At 42.4% G+C, this 16,571-nt stretch overlaps 1 protein-coding gene across 1 annotated transcript in view; it reads right to left on the reverse strand.

Annotated features, from left to right (window-relative positions):
- Window positions 1-793: 793 nt before the first annotated feature.
- Window positions 794-16,571, reverse strand: part of IFT27 (intraflagellar transport 27) — a 55,056-nt gene continuing 39,278 nt past the window's right edge. Inside the window, 1 exon segment of the mRNA XM_053689038.1 lies at window positions 794-1,132. Within this exon segment, the coding sequence (XP_053545013.1) occupies window positions 1,034-1,132 (99 nt within the window). The 3' untranslated portion in view covers window positions 794-1,033.

Genomic DNA, 16,571 nt, shown 5'->3' on the forward strand with positions numbered 1-16,571 from the left:
ATACCAAATTGCGCGGGTTTGGTATACCTGCCTATGGCCCAAAAAACTGCGGGCGACGGCAGAAATATACGGGCGTAACTTCTAGCTTACGCCGTATATAGGATACCAAATCCGCGCAATTATTGGCGTCGGCGGCTTTTGCGGGCGACGCTTTATATCGGATCGACCCCAAAGTATCCAAATGTACATACCTAGCTCCTGTTATGCTCTTTCTAGTCAAGAGCAAGTTGTAGAAATGCTTAATTACAGAACCTGTTTCGCCCACGTGTTTCCTAGGTGGTGCTGTTTTTCTGTGGTTCTCCTTTTCTGTGAGAGATATCACATATTAACACATCTACATATATTAATAGGAAAAGCATTCACTGGCAATCACTAGAAAACATAGGTGAAATGAGCCTCAATTCATTTTCAAACATAGGCTCACCATATCCCGTTATATACTGAGAGCCTCCGGTATTACTTTAAAAATGATTTAAAATTAGTCAGGAAATATTTAAAAAATAAAAATGCCTATATTTGTATATACAGTAGCCTGATTTGAAAATTATATAATAAAAAAACATTTATTTGAGCCAGCGCAGCCAGCTTTGAAACGCAAGGTAAAATCACGTGTTTTCCTTGCACAGAAGGCCAGCGAGGGTTTATTTTGCATTTCACTCTGACCAGCAAAAAATCCAAAACACAGACAGGGAATCCTTGTCTTGCCTCTTCCTCGGCACTGCTAAATTTATTTTATGAAAAAAGACTAATTTTTCTCACTCAGTGCTCTAGAAACAAAGTGAATGCCCCCAAGTGATATTCTAATTCTTCAGTGGAGCTTTATTCTTTATGTATTTTGTATGGGACCTCACAGATCTAGCAAGGCATATTATTTTCCCTCAATAAGTCTTTATTCATATAGACCATTGTGTGTTTTTACTGTTTTAGTTACAAGGGATCAAGACATTTACAAAAAATAGGTTTAATAGGTCACCAATGAAATGCGCGTTGTGCAAGAATATAAAAAATACATAAGGTCATAGAGACTAGAACGCTACATGAGGCTCTTGAAAATCTCCACTTTTTCTTGATACAGGTGATGAAGATTTTCTGCCAGCGCATGGAACGGTTGATCAATATTCTTCAGCTCTTTCTGTAAAGGAAAGAAAAAGACATTTGTGTCTCGCGTTTACTGCGACCCTTATTATCTGTATAGTCTGTTTTAAACATGTTACTATAAAAGGAAAACATAGAAGGTTGTGATTAAAGTAACATAAAAGTCCTATTTATTGCTACAGGATAGGCTGAAAGGTGGGTCCTGTTGCCATAAAGCACTAAGCATGCTGTGTCTATGAGCAATCGTATGCTCTGCTATTGGCAATGGGGCAGGCGGGATGGCTTTTGATTGGCTGTATCACTTTCATTAAGAAATTTAAAAAAAAACAAACATAATTTATGCTTACCTGATAAATTTATTTCTCTTGTGGTGTATACAGTCCACGGATCATCCATTACTTGTGGGATATTCTCATTCCCAACAGGAAGTTGCAAGAGGACACCCACAGCAGAGCTGTCTATATAGCTCCTCCCCTCACTACCATATCCAGTCATTCGACCGAAAACAAGCAGAGAAAGGAGAAAGCATAGGGTGCAGTGGTGACTGTAGTTTAAAATTAAAAAATACCTGCCTTAAAATGACAGGGCGGGCCATGGACTGGATACACCACAAGATAAATACATTTATTAGGTAAGCATAAATTATGTTTTCTCTTGTAAGGTGTATCCAGTCCACGGATCATCCATTACTTGTGGGATACCAATACCAAAGCTAAAGTACACGGATGAAGGGAGGGACAAGGCAGGTACCACTGCCTGTAAAACCTTTCTCCCAAAAATAGCCTCCGAAGAAGCAAAAGTATCAAATTTGTAGAATTTTGAAAAAGTATGAAGCGAAGACCAAGTCGCCGCCTTGCAAATCTGTTCAACAGAAGCCTCATTTTTAAAGGCCCATGTGGAAGCCACAGCTCTAGTAGAATGAGCTGTAATCCTTTCTGGAGGCTGCTGGCCAGCAGTCTCATAGGCTAAGCGGATTATGCTTCTTAGCCAAAAAGAAAGAGAGGTTGCCGAAGCCTTTTGACCTCTCCTCTGTCCAGAGTAGACAACAAACAACAATCTCTTGATTGATATTCTTATTAGATACCAGCTTAGGTAAAAACCCAGGTTTGGTACGCAGAACTACCTTATCTGCATGGAAGATCAGATAAGGAGAATCACATTGTAAGGCAGATAACTCAGAAACTCTACGAGCCGAGGAAATAGCTACCAAAAAAAGAACTTTCCAAGATAAAAGTTTGATATCTATGGAATGAAGAGGTTCAAACGGAACCCTTTAAGAACCAAATTTAAGCTCCAAGGTGGAGCAACAGGTTTAAACACAGGCTTGATTCTAACTAAAGCCTGACAAAATGCCTGAATGTCTGGGGCATCCGCCAGACGCTTGTGCAAAAGGATAGCGCAGAAATCTGTCCCTTTAAGGAACTAGCTGACAATCCTTTCTCCAATCCTTCTTGGAGAAAAGATAATATCCTGGGAATCCTGACCTTACTCCATGAGTAGCCCTTAGATTCACACCAATAAAGATATTTACGCCATATTTTATGATAGATTTTCCTGGTGACAGGCTTCCGTGCCTGAATCAAGGTATCAATGACTGACTCGAAGAAACCACTCTTTGATAAAATCAAGCGTTCAATCTCCAGGCAGTCAGCCTCAGAGAAATTAGATTTGGATGGTTGAAAGGACCTTTTTCCATGGTGGAAAGGATGACATGTCCACCAGATCTGCATACCAAGTCCTGGATGGCCACGCAGGCGCTATCAAGATCACTGATGCTCTCTCCTGCTTGACTTTGGCAATCAGACGAGGGAGCAGAGGAAACGGGGGAAACACATAAGCCAGGTTAAAGGACCAAGGCGCTGCTAGAGCATCTATCAGCGTTGCCTTGGGGTCCCTGGACCTGGATCCGTAACAAGGAAGCTTGGCGTTCTGGCGAGACGCCATGAGATCCAGTTCTGGTTTGCTCCAACAAAGAACCAATTGTGCAAACACCTCAGGATGGAGTTCCCACTCCCCTGGATGAAAAGTCTGACGACTTAGAAAATCCGCCTCCCAGTTCTCTACACCTGGGATATGGATAGCTGATAGGTGGCAAGAGTGAATCTCTGCCCAGCGAATTATCTTTGAGACTTCTAACATCGCTAGGGAACTCCTTGTTCCCCCTTGATGGTTGATGTAAGCCACAGTCGTGATGTTGTCCGACTGAAATCTGATGAACCTCATTGTCGCTAGATGAGGCCAAGCCTGAAGAGCATTGAATATCGCTCTTAGTTCCAGAATGTTTATTGGAAGGAGTGACTCCTCCTGAGTCCACGATCCCTGAGCCTTCAGGGAGTTCCAGACTGCACCCCAACCTAGAAGGCTGGCATCTGTCGTTACAATTGTCCAATCTGGCCTGCGAAAGGTCATACCTTTGGACAGATGGGCCTGAGATAGCCACCAGAGAAGAGAATCCCTGGTCTCTTGGTCCAGATTCAGTAAAGGGGACAAATCTGTGTAATCCCCATTCCAATGACTGAGCATGCATAGTTGCAGCGGTCTGAGATGTAGGCGTGCAAACGGCACTATGTCCATTGCCGCTACCATTAAGCCGATTACTTCCATGCACAGAGCCACCGGGCGAGGAATGGAATAAAGAACACGGCAGGAATTTAGAAGTTTTGATAACCTGGACTCCGTCAGGTAAATCTTCATTTCTACAGAATCTATCAGAGTCCCTAGGAAGGAAACTCTTGTGAGGGGGGATAGAGAACTCTTTTTCTCGTTCACCTTCCACCCATGCGACCTCAGAAATGCCAACACTATGTCCGTATGAGACTTGGCAATTTGGAAGTTTGACGCCTGAATCAGGATGTCGTCTAAATAAGGGGCCACTGCGACCCCAGAACCTTCGTAAAAATTCTTGGGGCTGTAGCTAACCCAAAGGGAAGAGCTACAAACTGGTAGTGCCTGTCTTGGAAGGCAAACCTGAGAAACCGATGATGATCTTTGTGTATCGGAATGTGCAGATAAGCATCCTTTAAATCCACTGTAGTCATGTATTGACCCTCCTGGATAATAGGTAGGATGGTACGAATAGTCTCCATCTTGAATGATGGAACTCTGAGGAATTTGTTTAAGATCTTTAGATCCAAAATTGGTCTGAAGGTTCCCTCTTTTTTGGGAACCACAAACAGATTTGAGTAAAATCCCTGTCCCTGTTCCTCCTTTGGGACTGGATGGATCACTCCCATAACTAGGAGGTCTTGTACGTAGTGTAAGAATGCCTCTCTCTTTATCTGGTTTGCAGATAATTGTGAAAGGTGAAATCTCCCTTTTGGGGGGGAAGCCTTGAAGTCCAGAAGATATCCCTGGGATATAATTTCCAACGCCCAGGGATCCTGGACATCTCTTGCCCACGCCTGGGCGAAGAGCGAAAGTCTGCCCCCTACTAGATCCGTTACCGGATAGGGGGTCGTTCCTTCATGCTGTCTTAGAGGCAGCAGCAGGTTTTTTTGGCCTGCTTACCCTTATTCCAGGTCTGGTTAGGTCTCCAGACCGTCTTGGACTGAGCAAAAGTTCCCTCTTGTTTTGCATTAGAGGAAGTTGATGCCGCACTTGCCTTGAAATTTCGAAAGGCACGAAAATTAGACTGTTTGGCCCTTGGTTTTGACCTATCCTGAGGAAGGGCATGACCTTTTCCTCCAGTGATATCAGCAATAATCTCCTTCAAACCAGGCCCAAATAGGGTCTGCCCCTTGAAGGGAAGTTAATCAGCTTCGATTTTGAAGTAACGTCAGCTGACCATGATTTAAGCCATAGCGGTCTGCGCGCCTGGATAGCAAAACCAGAATTCTTAGCCGTTAGTTTAGTCAAATGAACAATGGCATCAGAAACAAAAGAATTGGCTAGCTTAAGTGCTCTAAGCTTGTCAAGTATTTCATCCAATGGAGTCGCTACCTGTAAAGCCTCTTCCAGAGACTCAAACCAGAACGCCGCAGCAGCAGTGACAGGCGCAATGCATGCAAGGGGCTGTAGGATAAAACCTTGTTGAATAAACATTTTCTTAAGGTAACCCTCTAACTTTTTATCCATTGAATCTAAGAAAGCACAACTGTCCTCGACAGGGATAGTAGTAAGCTTTGCTAGAGTAGAAACTGCTCCCTCCACCTTAGGAACTGTCTGCCATAAGTCCCGTGTGGTGGCGTCTATTGGAAACATTTTTCTAAAAACAGGAGGGGGAGAGAACGGCACACCTGTTCTATCTCCCATTCCTTAGTAATAATTTCTGTAAACCTTTTAGGTATTGGAAAAACATCAGTACACACCGGCAGTGCATAGTATTTATCCAGCCTACACAATTTCTCTGGCACTGCAATTGTATGACAGTCATTCAGAGCAGCTAAAACCTCCCTGAGTAACACGCGGAGGTGTTCAAGCTTAAAATTTAAATGTAGAAATATCAGAATCAGGTTGCATCATCTTCCCTGAGTCAGAAATATCACCCACAGAAAGAAGCTCTCCTTCTTCAGCTTCTGCATATTGTGAGGCAGTATCAGACATAGTTCTTAAAGCGTCAGTATGCTCTGTATTTCGTCTAACTCCAGAGTTATCTCGCTTTCCTCTAAATACAGGTAGTCTGGCTAATACCACTGACAGTGTATTATCCATTACTGCCGCCATGTCTTGTAAAGTAAACGCTATGGGCACCCTGGATGTACTTGGCGCCATTTGAGCGTGAGTCCCTTGAGCGGGAGTCAAAGGATCTGACACGTGGGGAGAGTTAGTCGGCATAACTTCCCCCTCGTCAGATTCCTCTGGTGATACATTTTTGAAAGACAGAATATGATCTTTATTGCTTAAAGTGAAATCAGTACATTTGGTACACATTCTAAGAGGGGGTTCCACCATGGCTTTTAAACATAATGAACAAGGAGTTTCCTCTATGTCAGACATGTTTATACAGACTAGCAAGCTTGGAAAACACTTTAAATCAAGTTAACAAGCAAATATAAAAAACGGTACTGTGCCTTTAAGAGAAACAAATTTTGTCAGAATTTGAAAAACAGTGAAAAAAGGCAGTAAATCAAACGAAATTTTTACAGTGTGTATAATAAGCTAACAGAGCATTGCACCCACTTGCAAATGGATGATTAACCCCTTAGTTCAAAAACCGGATCAAAAAAACGATATAGACGTTTTTTTTAACAGTCACACCAAACTGCCACAGCTTTTCTGTGGGCCTACCTTCCCCAACAAACGATTTTGGAAGCCTAAAAGCCCTTTAGAGATGTCCTGTAGCATTCAGGGAACCCCTGGATGTCTCAGTCTGTAGTAGTTAATGCACAAAAAAGCACTAAACTAGGCCCCTCCCACTCATAGTAACACAGTGGAAAGCCTCAGGGAACTGTTTCTAGGCAAATTTAAGCCAGCCATGTGGAAAAAACTAGGCCCCAATAAAGTTTTATCACCAAAGTATATATAAAAATGTTTAAACATGCCAGCAAACGTTTTATATTGTAAATATAAAAGAGTTTTACCTCAGAAAGTAAGCATGATACCAGTCGCTATTAAATCACTGTATTCAGGCTTACCTTACATAAATTTGGTATCAGCAGCATTTTCTAGCCTTCACATCTTCTAGAAAAATATTAACTGCACATACCTCATAGCAGGCTAACTTGCACGCCATTCCCCCGCTGAAGTTATCTCTCTCTTCAGACATGTGTGAGAACAGCAATGGATCTTAGTTACAACCTGCTAAGATCATAGAAATCCCAGGCAGATTCTTCTTTTTTCCTGCCTGGAACAAAATAGCACAACTCCGGTACTATTTAAAAATAATAAACTCTTGATTGAAGCAAAATAACAGCTACATTTCACCACTTATCTCTTACTACCTCCATGCTTGTTGAGAGTTGCAAGAGAATGACTGGGTATGGTAGTGAGGGGAGGAGCTATATAGACAGCTCTGCTGTGGGTGTCCTCTTGCAACTTACTGTTGGGAATGAGAATATCCCACAAGTAATGGATGATCCGTGGACTGGATACACCTTACAAGAGAAATATGCTTACCTGATAAATTCATTTCTTTCATGATGGTGAGAGTCCACACGATCATCCCATATGAAATGATACTTGTCAACCAGAGGAAACAAAAAAACTCCTACAACCCAGATCTTTGCTCCACCTACACTCCTGGTAATTGAAAATAGTGATATCACCAGGAGTTAGGTGGAACAAAGCACTAGAATGCATGGAGTTTTATTGCATTATCTCACATGTGAAGATCTTGAGGTCTCTCACCATCATATGAAAGAGTATGTGAGTTTGGTGACGTCAGTAAATAAGAGGCTATGGGGGTCAAATAAACAAATATTGCACTTTCAGGAACAGCTATACTAAAAGGGATATTCTACTGCAAGTATGGCAACATTATTCGTAGCATTGTTATACAATGTTGCAAAACACTGCTGCCACAGACTACTAAAGACACGTGCACACTACTGAGCTCTTATCAGCCTACCTAGTTTTACTATTCAATAAAAGGTACCTAGAGAACAAAACAAATTTGATATCAGAAGTAACTTGGAAAGTTGTTTTAAATTGCATGCTCTATCTGAATCATGAAAGTTTAGTTTTGACTTTACTGTCCCTTTAAGGTTGAACAGTACTGAGCAGAAATATCCATTTTGTCTTTTTAGCAGGTCATTATTAAGTATGTTCCTTCTTATTCTGGGTTTAATACAGTCCCCAAAAAACAAAGTACGTTTATCCACTGATGTGATTTCCTTCCCCCCACCCGCCCTAGTCTTTCCCAGCATCTCTTGTGTTGCACAGAAGTTCAGTCATTCTGGTGGCTACTGATCTAGTAGACAGGTGTATATAAAGTTATAGACAGGTGCAATATACACATTCTGGTGGCTACTGATCTAGTAGACAGGCATATATAAAGTTATAGACAGGTGCAGGAAACACATTCTGGTGGCTACTGATCTAGTAGACAGGTGTATATAAAGTTATAGACAGGTACAATATACACATTCTGGTGGCTACTGATCTAGTAGACAGGCGTATATAAAGTTATAGACAGGTGCAGGATACACATTCTGGCGGCTACTGATCTAGTAGAAAGGTGTATATAAAGTTATAGACAGGTGCAATATACAGATTCTGGTGGCTACTGATCTAGTAGACAGGCGTATATAAAGTTATAGACAGGTGCAGGATACACATTCTGGTGGCTACTGATCTAGTAGACAGGTGTATATAAAGTTATAGAGAGGTGCAGGATACACATTCTGGTGGCTACTGATCTAGTAGACAGGTGCAATATACACATTCTGGTGGCTACTGATCTAGTAGACAGGCATATATAAAATTATAGACAGGTGCAGGATACACATTCTGGTGACTACTGATCTAGTAGACAGGTGTATATAAAGTTATAGACAGGTGCAGGATACACATTCTGGTGGCTACTGATCTAGTAGACAGGTGTATATAAAGTTATAGACAGGTGCAGGATACAAATTCTGGTGGCTACTGATCTAGTAGACCGGTGTATATAAAGTTATAGACAGGTGCAGGGTACACGTTCTGGTGGCTACTGATCTAGTAGACAGGTGTATATAAAGTTATAGACAGGTGCAGGATATACATTCTGGTGGCTACTGATCTAGTAGACAGGTGTATATAAAGTTATATGCATACAAAGAGAGAAGCGCTCTACCAGGAACGAACAACAGCTCAGTGGCTTGTTCTATGGCGATTTACCACCCGGAAGCAGCCTCTTTTAGACCAGTGTGCTTTTCACAGAAGAAAACTTTCCTGAAGTATATCAGTCTGATCCCGCCAAGTAAGGTCAGTACAGCCCCGAAATACCAGGCAATTCTCCTCTGAACAAGGAACATGACAACCCCAGACGATCGTTTCGGCCTCCTATGGGCCTCGTCAGTGAGGTGCAGCCACATTCCTCTAAGCACACTGGGCAAGGAGTCCACGTCTGGTTTCCCCCATCACCCATAGGGGGACTTCCCCAGGGTCATAATAATTTGCATACAAAGAGAGAAGCGCTCTACCAGGAACGAACAACAGCTCAGTGGCTTGTTCTATGGCGATTTACCACCCGGAAGCAGCCTCTTTTAGACCAGTGTGCTTTTCACAGAAGAAAACTTTCCTGAAGTATATCAGTCTGATCCCGCCAAGTAAGGTCAGTACAGCCCCGAAATACCAGGCAATTCTCCTCTGAACAAGGAACATGACAACCCCAGACGATCGTTTCGGCCTCCTATGGGCCTCGTCAGTGAGGTGCAGCCACATTCCTCTAAGCACACTGGGCAAGGAGTCCACGTCTGGTTTCCCCCATCACCCATAGGGAGACTTCCCCAGGGTCATAATAATTTGCATACAAAGAGAGAAGCGCTCTACCAGGAACGAACAACAGCTCAGTGGCTTGTTCTATGGCGATTTACCACCCAGAAGCAGCCTCTTTTAGACCAGTGTGCTTTTCACAGAAGAAAACTTTCCTGAAGTATATCAGTCTGATCCCGCCAAGTAAGGTCAGTCCAGCCCCGAAATACCAGGCAATTCTCCTCTGAACAAGGAACATGACAACCCCAGACGATCGTTTCGGCCTCCTATGGGCCTCGTCAGTGAGGTGCAGCCACATTCCTCTAAGCACACTGGGCAAGGAGTCCACCTCTGGTTTCCCCCATCACCCATAGGGGGACTTCCCCAGGGTCATAATAATTTGCATACAAAGAGAGAAGCGCTCTACCAGGAACGAACAACAGCTCAGTGGCTTGTTCTATGGCGATTTACCACCCGGAAGCAGCCTCTTTTAGACCAGTGTGCTTTTCACAGAAGAAAACTTTCCTGAAGTATATCAGTCTGATCCCGCCAAGTAAGGTCAGTCCAGCCCCGAAATACCAGGCAATTGTCCTCTGAACAAGGAACATGACAACCCCAGACGATCGTTTCGGCCTCCTATGGGCCTCGTCAGTGAGATGCAGCCACATTCCTCTAAGCACACTGGGCAAGGAGTCCACGCCTGGTTTCCCCCATTCTGGTGGCTAGTGATCTAGTAGACAGGTGTATATAAAGTTATAGACAGGTGCAGGATACACATTCTGGTGGCTATTGATCTAGTAGACAGGTGTATCTAAAGTTATAGACAGGTGCAGGATACACATTCTGGTGGCTACTGATCTAGTAGACAGGTGTATATAAAGTTATAGACAGGTGCAGGATACACATTCTGGTGGCTAGTGATCTAGTAGACAGGCGTATATAAAGTTATAGACAGGTGCAGGATACACATTCTGGTGGCTACTGATCTAGTAGACAGGTGTATATAAAGTTATAGACAGGTGCAGGATACACATTCTGGTGGCTACTGATCTAGTAGACAGGTGTATATAAAGTTATAGACAGGTGCAGGATACACATTCTGGTGGCTACTGATCTAGTAGACAGGTGTATATAAAGTTATAGACAGGTGCAGGATACACATTCTGGTGGCTACTGATCTAGTAGACAGGCGTATATAAAGTTATAGACAGGTGCAATATACACATTCTGGTGGCTACTGATCTAGTAGACAGGTGTATATAAAGTTATAGACAGGTGAAGGATACACATTCTGGTGGCTAGTGATCTAGTAGACAGGTGTATATAAAGTTATAGACAGGTGCAATCTAGACATTCTGGTGGCTACTGATGTAGTAGACAGGTGTATATAAAGTTATAGACAGGTGCAATATAGACATTCTGGTGGCTACTGATCTAGTAGACAGGTGTATATAAAGTTATAGACAGGTGCAATATAGACATTCTGGTGGCTACTGATCTAGTAGACAGGTGTATATAAAGTTATAGACAGGTGCAATATAGACATTCTGGTGGCTACTGATCTAGTAGACAGGTGTATATAAAGTTATAGACAGGTGCAATATAGACATTCTGGTGGCTACTGATCTAGTAGACAGGTGTATATAAAGTTATAGACAGGTGCAGGATACACATTCTGGTGGCTACTGATCTAGTAGACAGGTGTATATAAAGTTATAGACAGATGCAGGATACACATTCTGGTGGCTACTGATCTAGTAGACAGGTGTATATAAAGTTATAGACAGGTGCAATATAGACATTCTGGTGGCTACTGATCTAGTAGACAGGTGTATATAAAGTTATAGACAGGTGCAGGATACACATTCTGGTGGCTACTGATCTAGTAGACAGGTGTATATAAAGTTATAGACAGGTGCAGGATACACATTCTGGTGGCTACTGATCTAGTAGACAGGTGTATATAAAGTTATAGACAGGTGCAATATAGACATTCTGGTGGCTACTGATCTAGTAGACAGGTGTATATAAAGTTATAGACAGGTGCAGGATACACATTCTGGTGGCTACTGATCTAGTAGACAAGTGTATGTAAAGTTATAGACAGGTGCAGGATACACATTCTGGTGGCTACTGATCTAGTAGACAGGTGTATATAAAGTTATAGACAGGTGCAGGATACACATTCTGGTGGCTACTGATCTAGTAGACAGGTGTATATAAAGTTATAGACAGGTGCAATATAGACATTCTGGTGGCTACTGATCTAGTAGACAGGTGTATATAAAGTTATAGACAGGTGCAGGATACACATTCTGGTGGCTACTGATCTAGTAGACAGGTGTATATAAAGTTATAGACAGGTGCAGGATACACATTCTGGTGGCTACTGATCTAGTAGACAGGTGTATATAAAGTTATAGACAGGTGCAGGATACACATTCTGGTGGCTACTGATCTAGTAGACAGGTGTATATAAAGTTATAGACAGGTGCAATATAGACATTCTGGTGGCTACTGATCTAGTAGACAGGTGTATATAAAGTTATAGACAGGTGCAGGATACACATTCTGGTGGCTACTGATCTAGTAGACAGGTGTATATAAAGTTATAGACAGGTGCAGGATACACATTCTGGTGGCTACTGATCTAGTAGACAGGTGTATATAAAGTTATAGACAGGTGCAGGATACACATTCTGGTGGCTACTGATCTAGTAGACAGGTGTATATAAAGTTATAGACAGGTGCAGGATACACATTCTGGTGGCTACTGATCTAGTTGACAGGTGTATATAAAGTTATAGACAGGTGCAGGATACAAATTATATAACATTCTTAATGTTAACAATTGGTATAATTATAATATTTATGTACTTTGTTGAATCCATCAACTACCTGTGTTGTTTTTATCACGTGTTTGCAAAGGCCGGATAAAACTGATTTTTTAAGAATATAAAATATAGTTTCTAATTAAGATACATTATAATCTAAAAGGTCATTAGTACTGAAATATAGAGTAGTATTTAATTATATAGCAAGATGCTGTATATTCATGGATGTAATGTTTAATTTTTTTCGGTAAATAAAGCTATTTCAATTCTTATTGTTATAGGGATATTGAAGACATTGTTTTCTTTCATGATTCAGATAAAGCAGCAATTTTAAGCAACTTTTTAATTTACTCCTATTATCAATGTTTCTTTGTTCTCGTGGTATCTTTATTTGAAAAAAAAGCAGAAATATAAGTTTAAGAGCTGGCCTATTTTTGGTTCAACACTAAGGATAGCGCTTGCTTATTGGTGGCTATATTTTAGCCACCAATCAGCTAGCGCTACCCAGGTGCTGAACCTAAAGATGAGCCGGCTCATAAGCTTAGATTCCTGCTTTTTCAAATAAAGATACCAAAAGAACGAAGAAAAAAATTATAATATGAGTAAATTAAAAAGTTGCTTAAAATTGCTGCTTTATCTGAATCATTAAAGGGACACTAAACCCAAAAATTTTCTTTCAGGATTCAGGTAGAGAATACAATTTTAAACATTACAATTTACTTCTATTATCTAATTTTTTAGATATCTTTTTTGAAGAAATAGCAATGCACATGGGTGAGCCAATCACACAAAGCATCTATGTGCAGCCACCAATCAGCAGCTACTGAGCCTATCTAGATATGCTTTTCAGCAAAGAATATCAAGAGAATGAAGCAAAATAGATAATAGAAGTAAATTGGAAAGATGTTTAAAATGGCATACTCTTTCTAAATCACGAAAATAAAAATTTGGGTTAGTATCCCTTTAAAGTATTCATTATGTTTTTCCTTCCAAAGGAAAAAAAACTGTTGAAAAGTTAATCAAATATGAATGATTCATCTATTTAACTGGAGATAGTTAACCCTTTAAAAAATGTCATTCATTTCAATGATCTATCTATGTATATCTAATGATATATAACCAAATCGAAATCAGTAATTGTCTGATATAACTGAAAACATTATCTGAAAAGCTGTTATTCTAGAAATTAAAACCATGATTTAAATCAATTTGAATCAGTCTTACGGACTAGCGATTTAAATCAATTTGATTAAAATCAAATCCCCCCTGTTGCAAACCCTACAGTATCTGTTACAGAGGCCTATAGTGGCTATGGAATCCCTTTTGATAAACCCAATATAGTGAGTGTAAGGTATAGCTGTGCTCGACACCAAAGAGCCAAAACACAGAATGGTGATTTCATGTAAACTTTAAAAGTGCCGTACTTGCAAGTAAGTGAAAACCATTAATCTATGCAAAAATGTGTCTTCGTAGAGTTCAAGCTATATACATATTTTCACTCAAGGCATTGAAAAGGTAAAACGTAGCACTTGTTATATATACTCACCGGCCACTTTATTGTTCAATTGCTTGGTAACACAAATTGATAATCAGCCAATCACATGGCAGCAACTCAATGCATTTAGGCATCTAGATAGATGTGGTAAAGACAACTTGCTGAAGTTCAAACCGAGCATCAGAATCGGGAAGAAAGGGTATTTAAGTGACTTTGAACGTGGCATGGTTGTTGCTGCCAGCCGGGCAGGTCTGAGTATTTCAAAAACTGGTGATCTATTGGGATACAGAGGAGAATGGGCGGACTGGTTTGAGATAATAGAAAGGCAACAGTAACTCAAATAACCACTCGTTACAACCAAGGTATGCAGAATACCATCTCTGAACGCACAACACGTCGAACCTTGAAGCAGATGGGCTACAGTAGCAGAAGACCACATCGGGTGCCACTTCTGTCAGCTAAGAACAGGAAACTGTGACAGACCCTTCTGTCAGAACTGAAAGAGTTAACTTTGTTCAGCTTTAAGAAGCTATTTTCTAAATACAAGGTTGCTGGCATCAGCTATTGTGTGTTGTAATTAAGTTTAGTGATAAACATTCCCATTGTTTAATCACCTCCAGAGTCAGACTGTTGGTGATAAGGATTGTTTTCTTGTGTTTAAATTGTTTATCTGCTTAAGTAATGTAATTCTATTGTGGCCTGTCAAAGGGCGTTTTCCCTCTATCTAATGTACAATATTCTTTCAACCCCCCATCAGGGGTCAGACCTGCATAAATACTGGGCATACAGCCTTCAATAAATGGCATTCTGTTTTAACCTTCAATGTGGAGCCTGGTCTCATGTTTGAGGGGGGAATTAGCTGTGTTGTGAGTTGCTGATCTCACATTCAGGGCATCTTCCATCTGGTATTAACCCTTGGTATCCTGTTGGTACCGTAACAATTGGTGGCAAGCGACGGAATGAACCTTATCGCCCAGAAGAGCAACTACACAAGCCAGTAACCTCAGGAAGAGGGGGATTATTACAATACTGACTAAGATGGAAGGAGTACCAGGGACCGAAGGAACCAATGGGCCCAGCATATCAGACAGAACCCCCGAAGAAGCAAGCTTTGATCGGACGGTTAAAATAAGACTGGCACATTATGGCCCCAACCCATCTGCGGAAATTATCGACCGGGTCATAGCAGCTGTGGAGGCCAACCTACTTTGCCAAAGCGGCGCTGCAGCAGCCCAAGTCACAGCAACCCCAGTGGAAAAGGGAAAAGTAAATTTTGCAGCTTTTAAAAACTTCCTGGAAACAGAAGGAGAGATTGATGGGTACCTTGCGGATTTTGAGAGGCAATGTGCACTACACAAGGTACCCGCAGAGGACTGGGTCACGATATTATCCGGAAAATTATCCGCCGGGCCAGTGAGGCTTTTCGGGCCATTCCAGATGAGGAAGTCGGGGATTATAATACTGTAAAAGAGGCTCTGCTCTCCAGGTATGCGGTTACACCGGAGGCATACTGGAGGCGGTTCAGAGACACTGTTAAATTAGCTGGAGATTCCTACCTTGAGTGGGCATGTAAGGTGCACAGCACAGCAGCTCACTGGATAGCGGGGTGCCAAGCCGTATCTGGGGAAGAGGTGCTGCAGCTATTCCTGTTGGAACATTGCTTCGACAAGTTACCCGCAGGAGTTTGAGAGTGGGTTCGGGACCGTAAACCCTCCACCCTGCATGAAGCGGCTCGCTTGGCAGATGAGTATACGGATGCCCGCAAACTGGACACTGCTACCACTAAGCCCCCTGCTAGAGTGGAGTACAGACCCCCAGTCACCCCAGCAGCTGCCAGTTACCAAACCCTGGCGCACCGCTATACCACACGGCCTCCGGCCACGAACTACCCTCAGAGAGCCCGGTTCAATTCGCGGGGCTATTCACAACCTATTCGGTGCTTTGGATGTAAGCAACTAGGGCACAAAAGACCAGAGTGTCCCCTAAACGCAGCGAACCAAGCGCAGTCCTGGAGAAGACCCGCCGGCGGAATCCCACGTAATCCTCAGCCTGCGGCCCGCTACGTAAAGGCGCAAGAATGCTGGGGCATCCTACATGAGGCAGACCTTGTGCAAGCTGCCCACCGGAATAACCGGCAACTGGTTAAAGTGAATGGGAAGGAGGTCAGTGGTCTACGGGATACTGGTGCTACCATGACCTTGCTTCAAAAGAACTTGGTGTCTGAGAAACAGCACACTGGAGACACTGTGGCTGTGAGGGAACACTACCTGTTGCCCAGGTACATTTGGATTGGGGAGGGGGCGCTAGACCTGTGAATGTGGGGGTCAAGAAGGACTTACCTGCTGATGTTCTCCTTGGAAATAACATGGCCCCCCTTGTTTCTGCCTATGCTCCCATGGGTCCCACTGATGTTAACCCTGTGACTACCCGTGCCCAGATCAGTGCAGCAGAGACTGACCCACCTGCTGCTAAGCCCCAGGACGCTGAGCTCAGTAAATCTCTATCCGCTATTGATACGTGGAAGTCCTGTTACAATGCGCTGATGTAGGATAAGAGGAGCGCAGAGGAAAAAGCACGTTTAGAACGGGAATCTCTGCTAGACAAGCTGCACCGACAGACTGCAGAAAACACCAGCTTGAGAGTGGGACATGAAACATTAAAGACAAACTTAGCAACACTGGAGGAGAAGCTGACGCTGGCTCATAGTGAGGTGCAGCAACTCAAGGGCACCCTATGCCAGTATGAAGGGATTGTGGATACCTATAAAGAGAAGGTACAAAAAACTCGTAAAGAAGCTGATGAGATTTTGAAGGACT

Source organism: Bombina bombina, chromosome 7 (assembly GCF_027579735.1).
Source record: "Bombina bombina isolate aBomBom1 chromosome 7, aBomBom1.pri, whole genome shotgun sequence".
Taxonomy (NCBI): domain Eukaryota; kingdom Metazoa; phylum Chordata; class Amphibia; order Anura; family Bombinatoridae; genus Bombina; species Bombina bombina.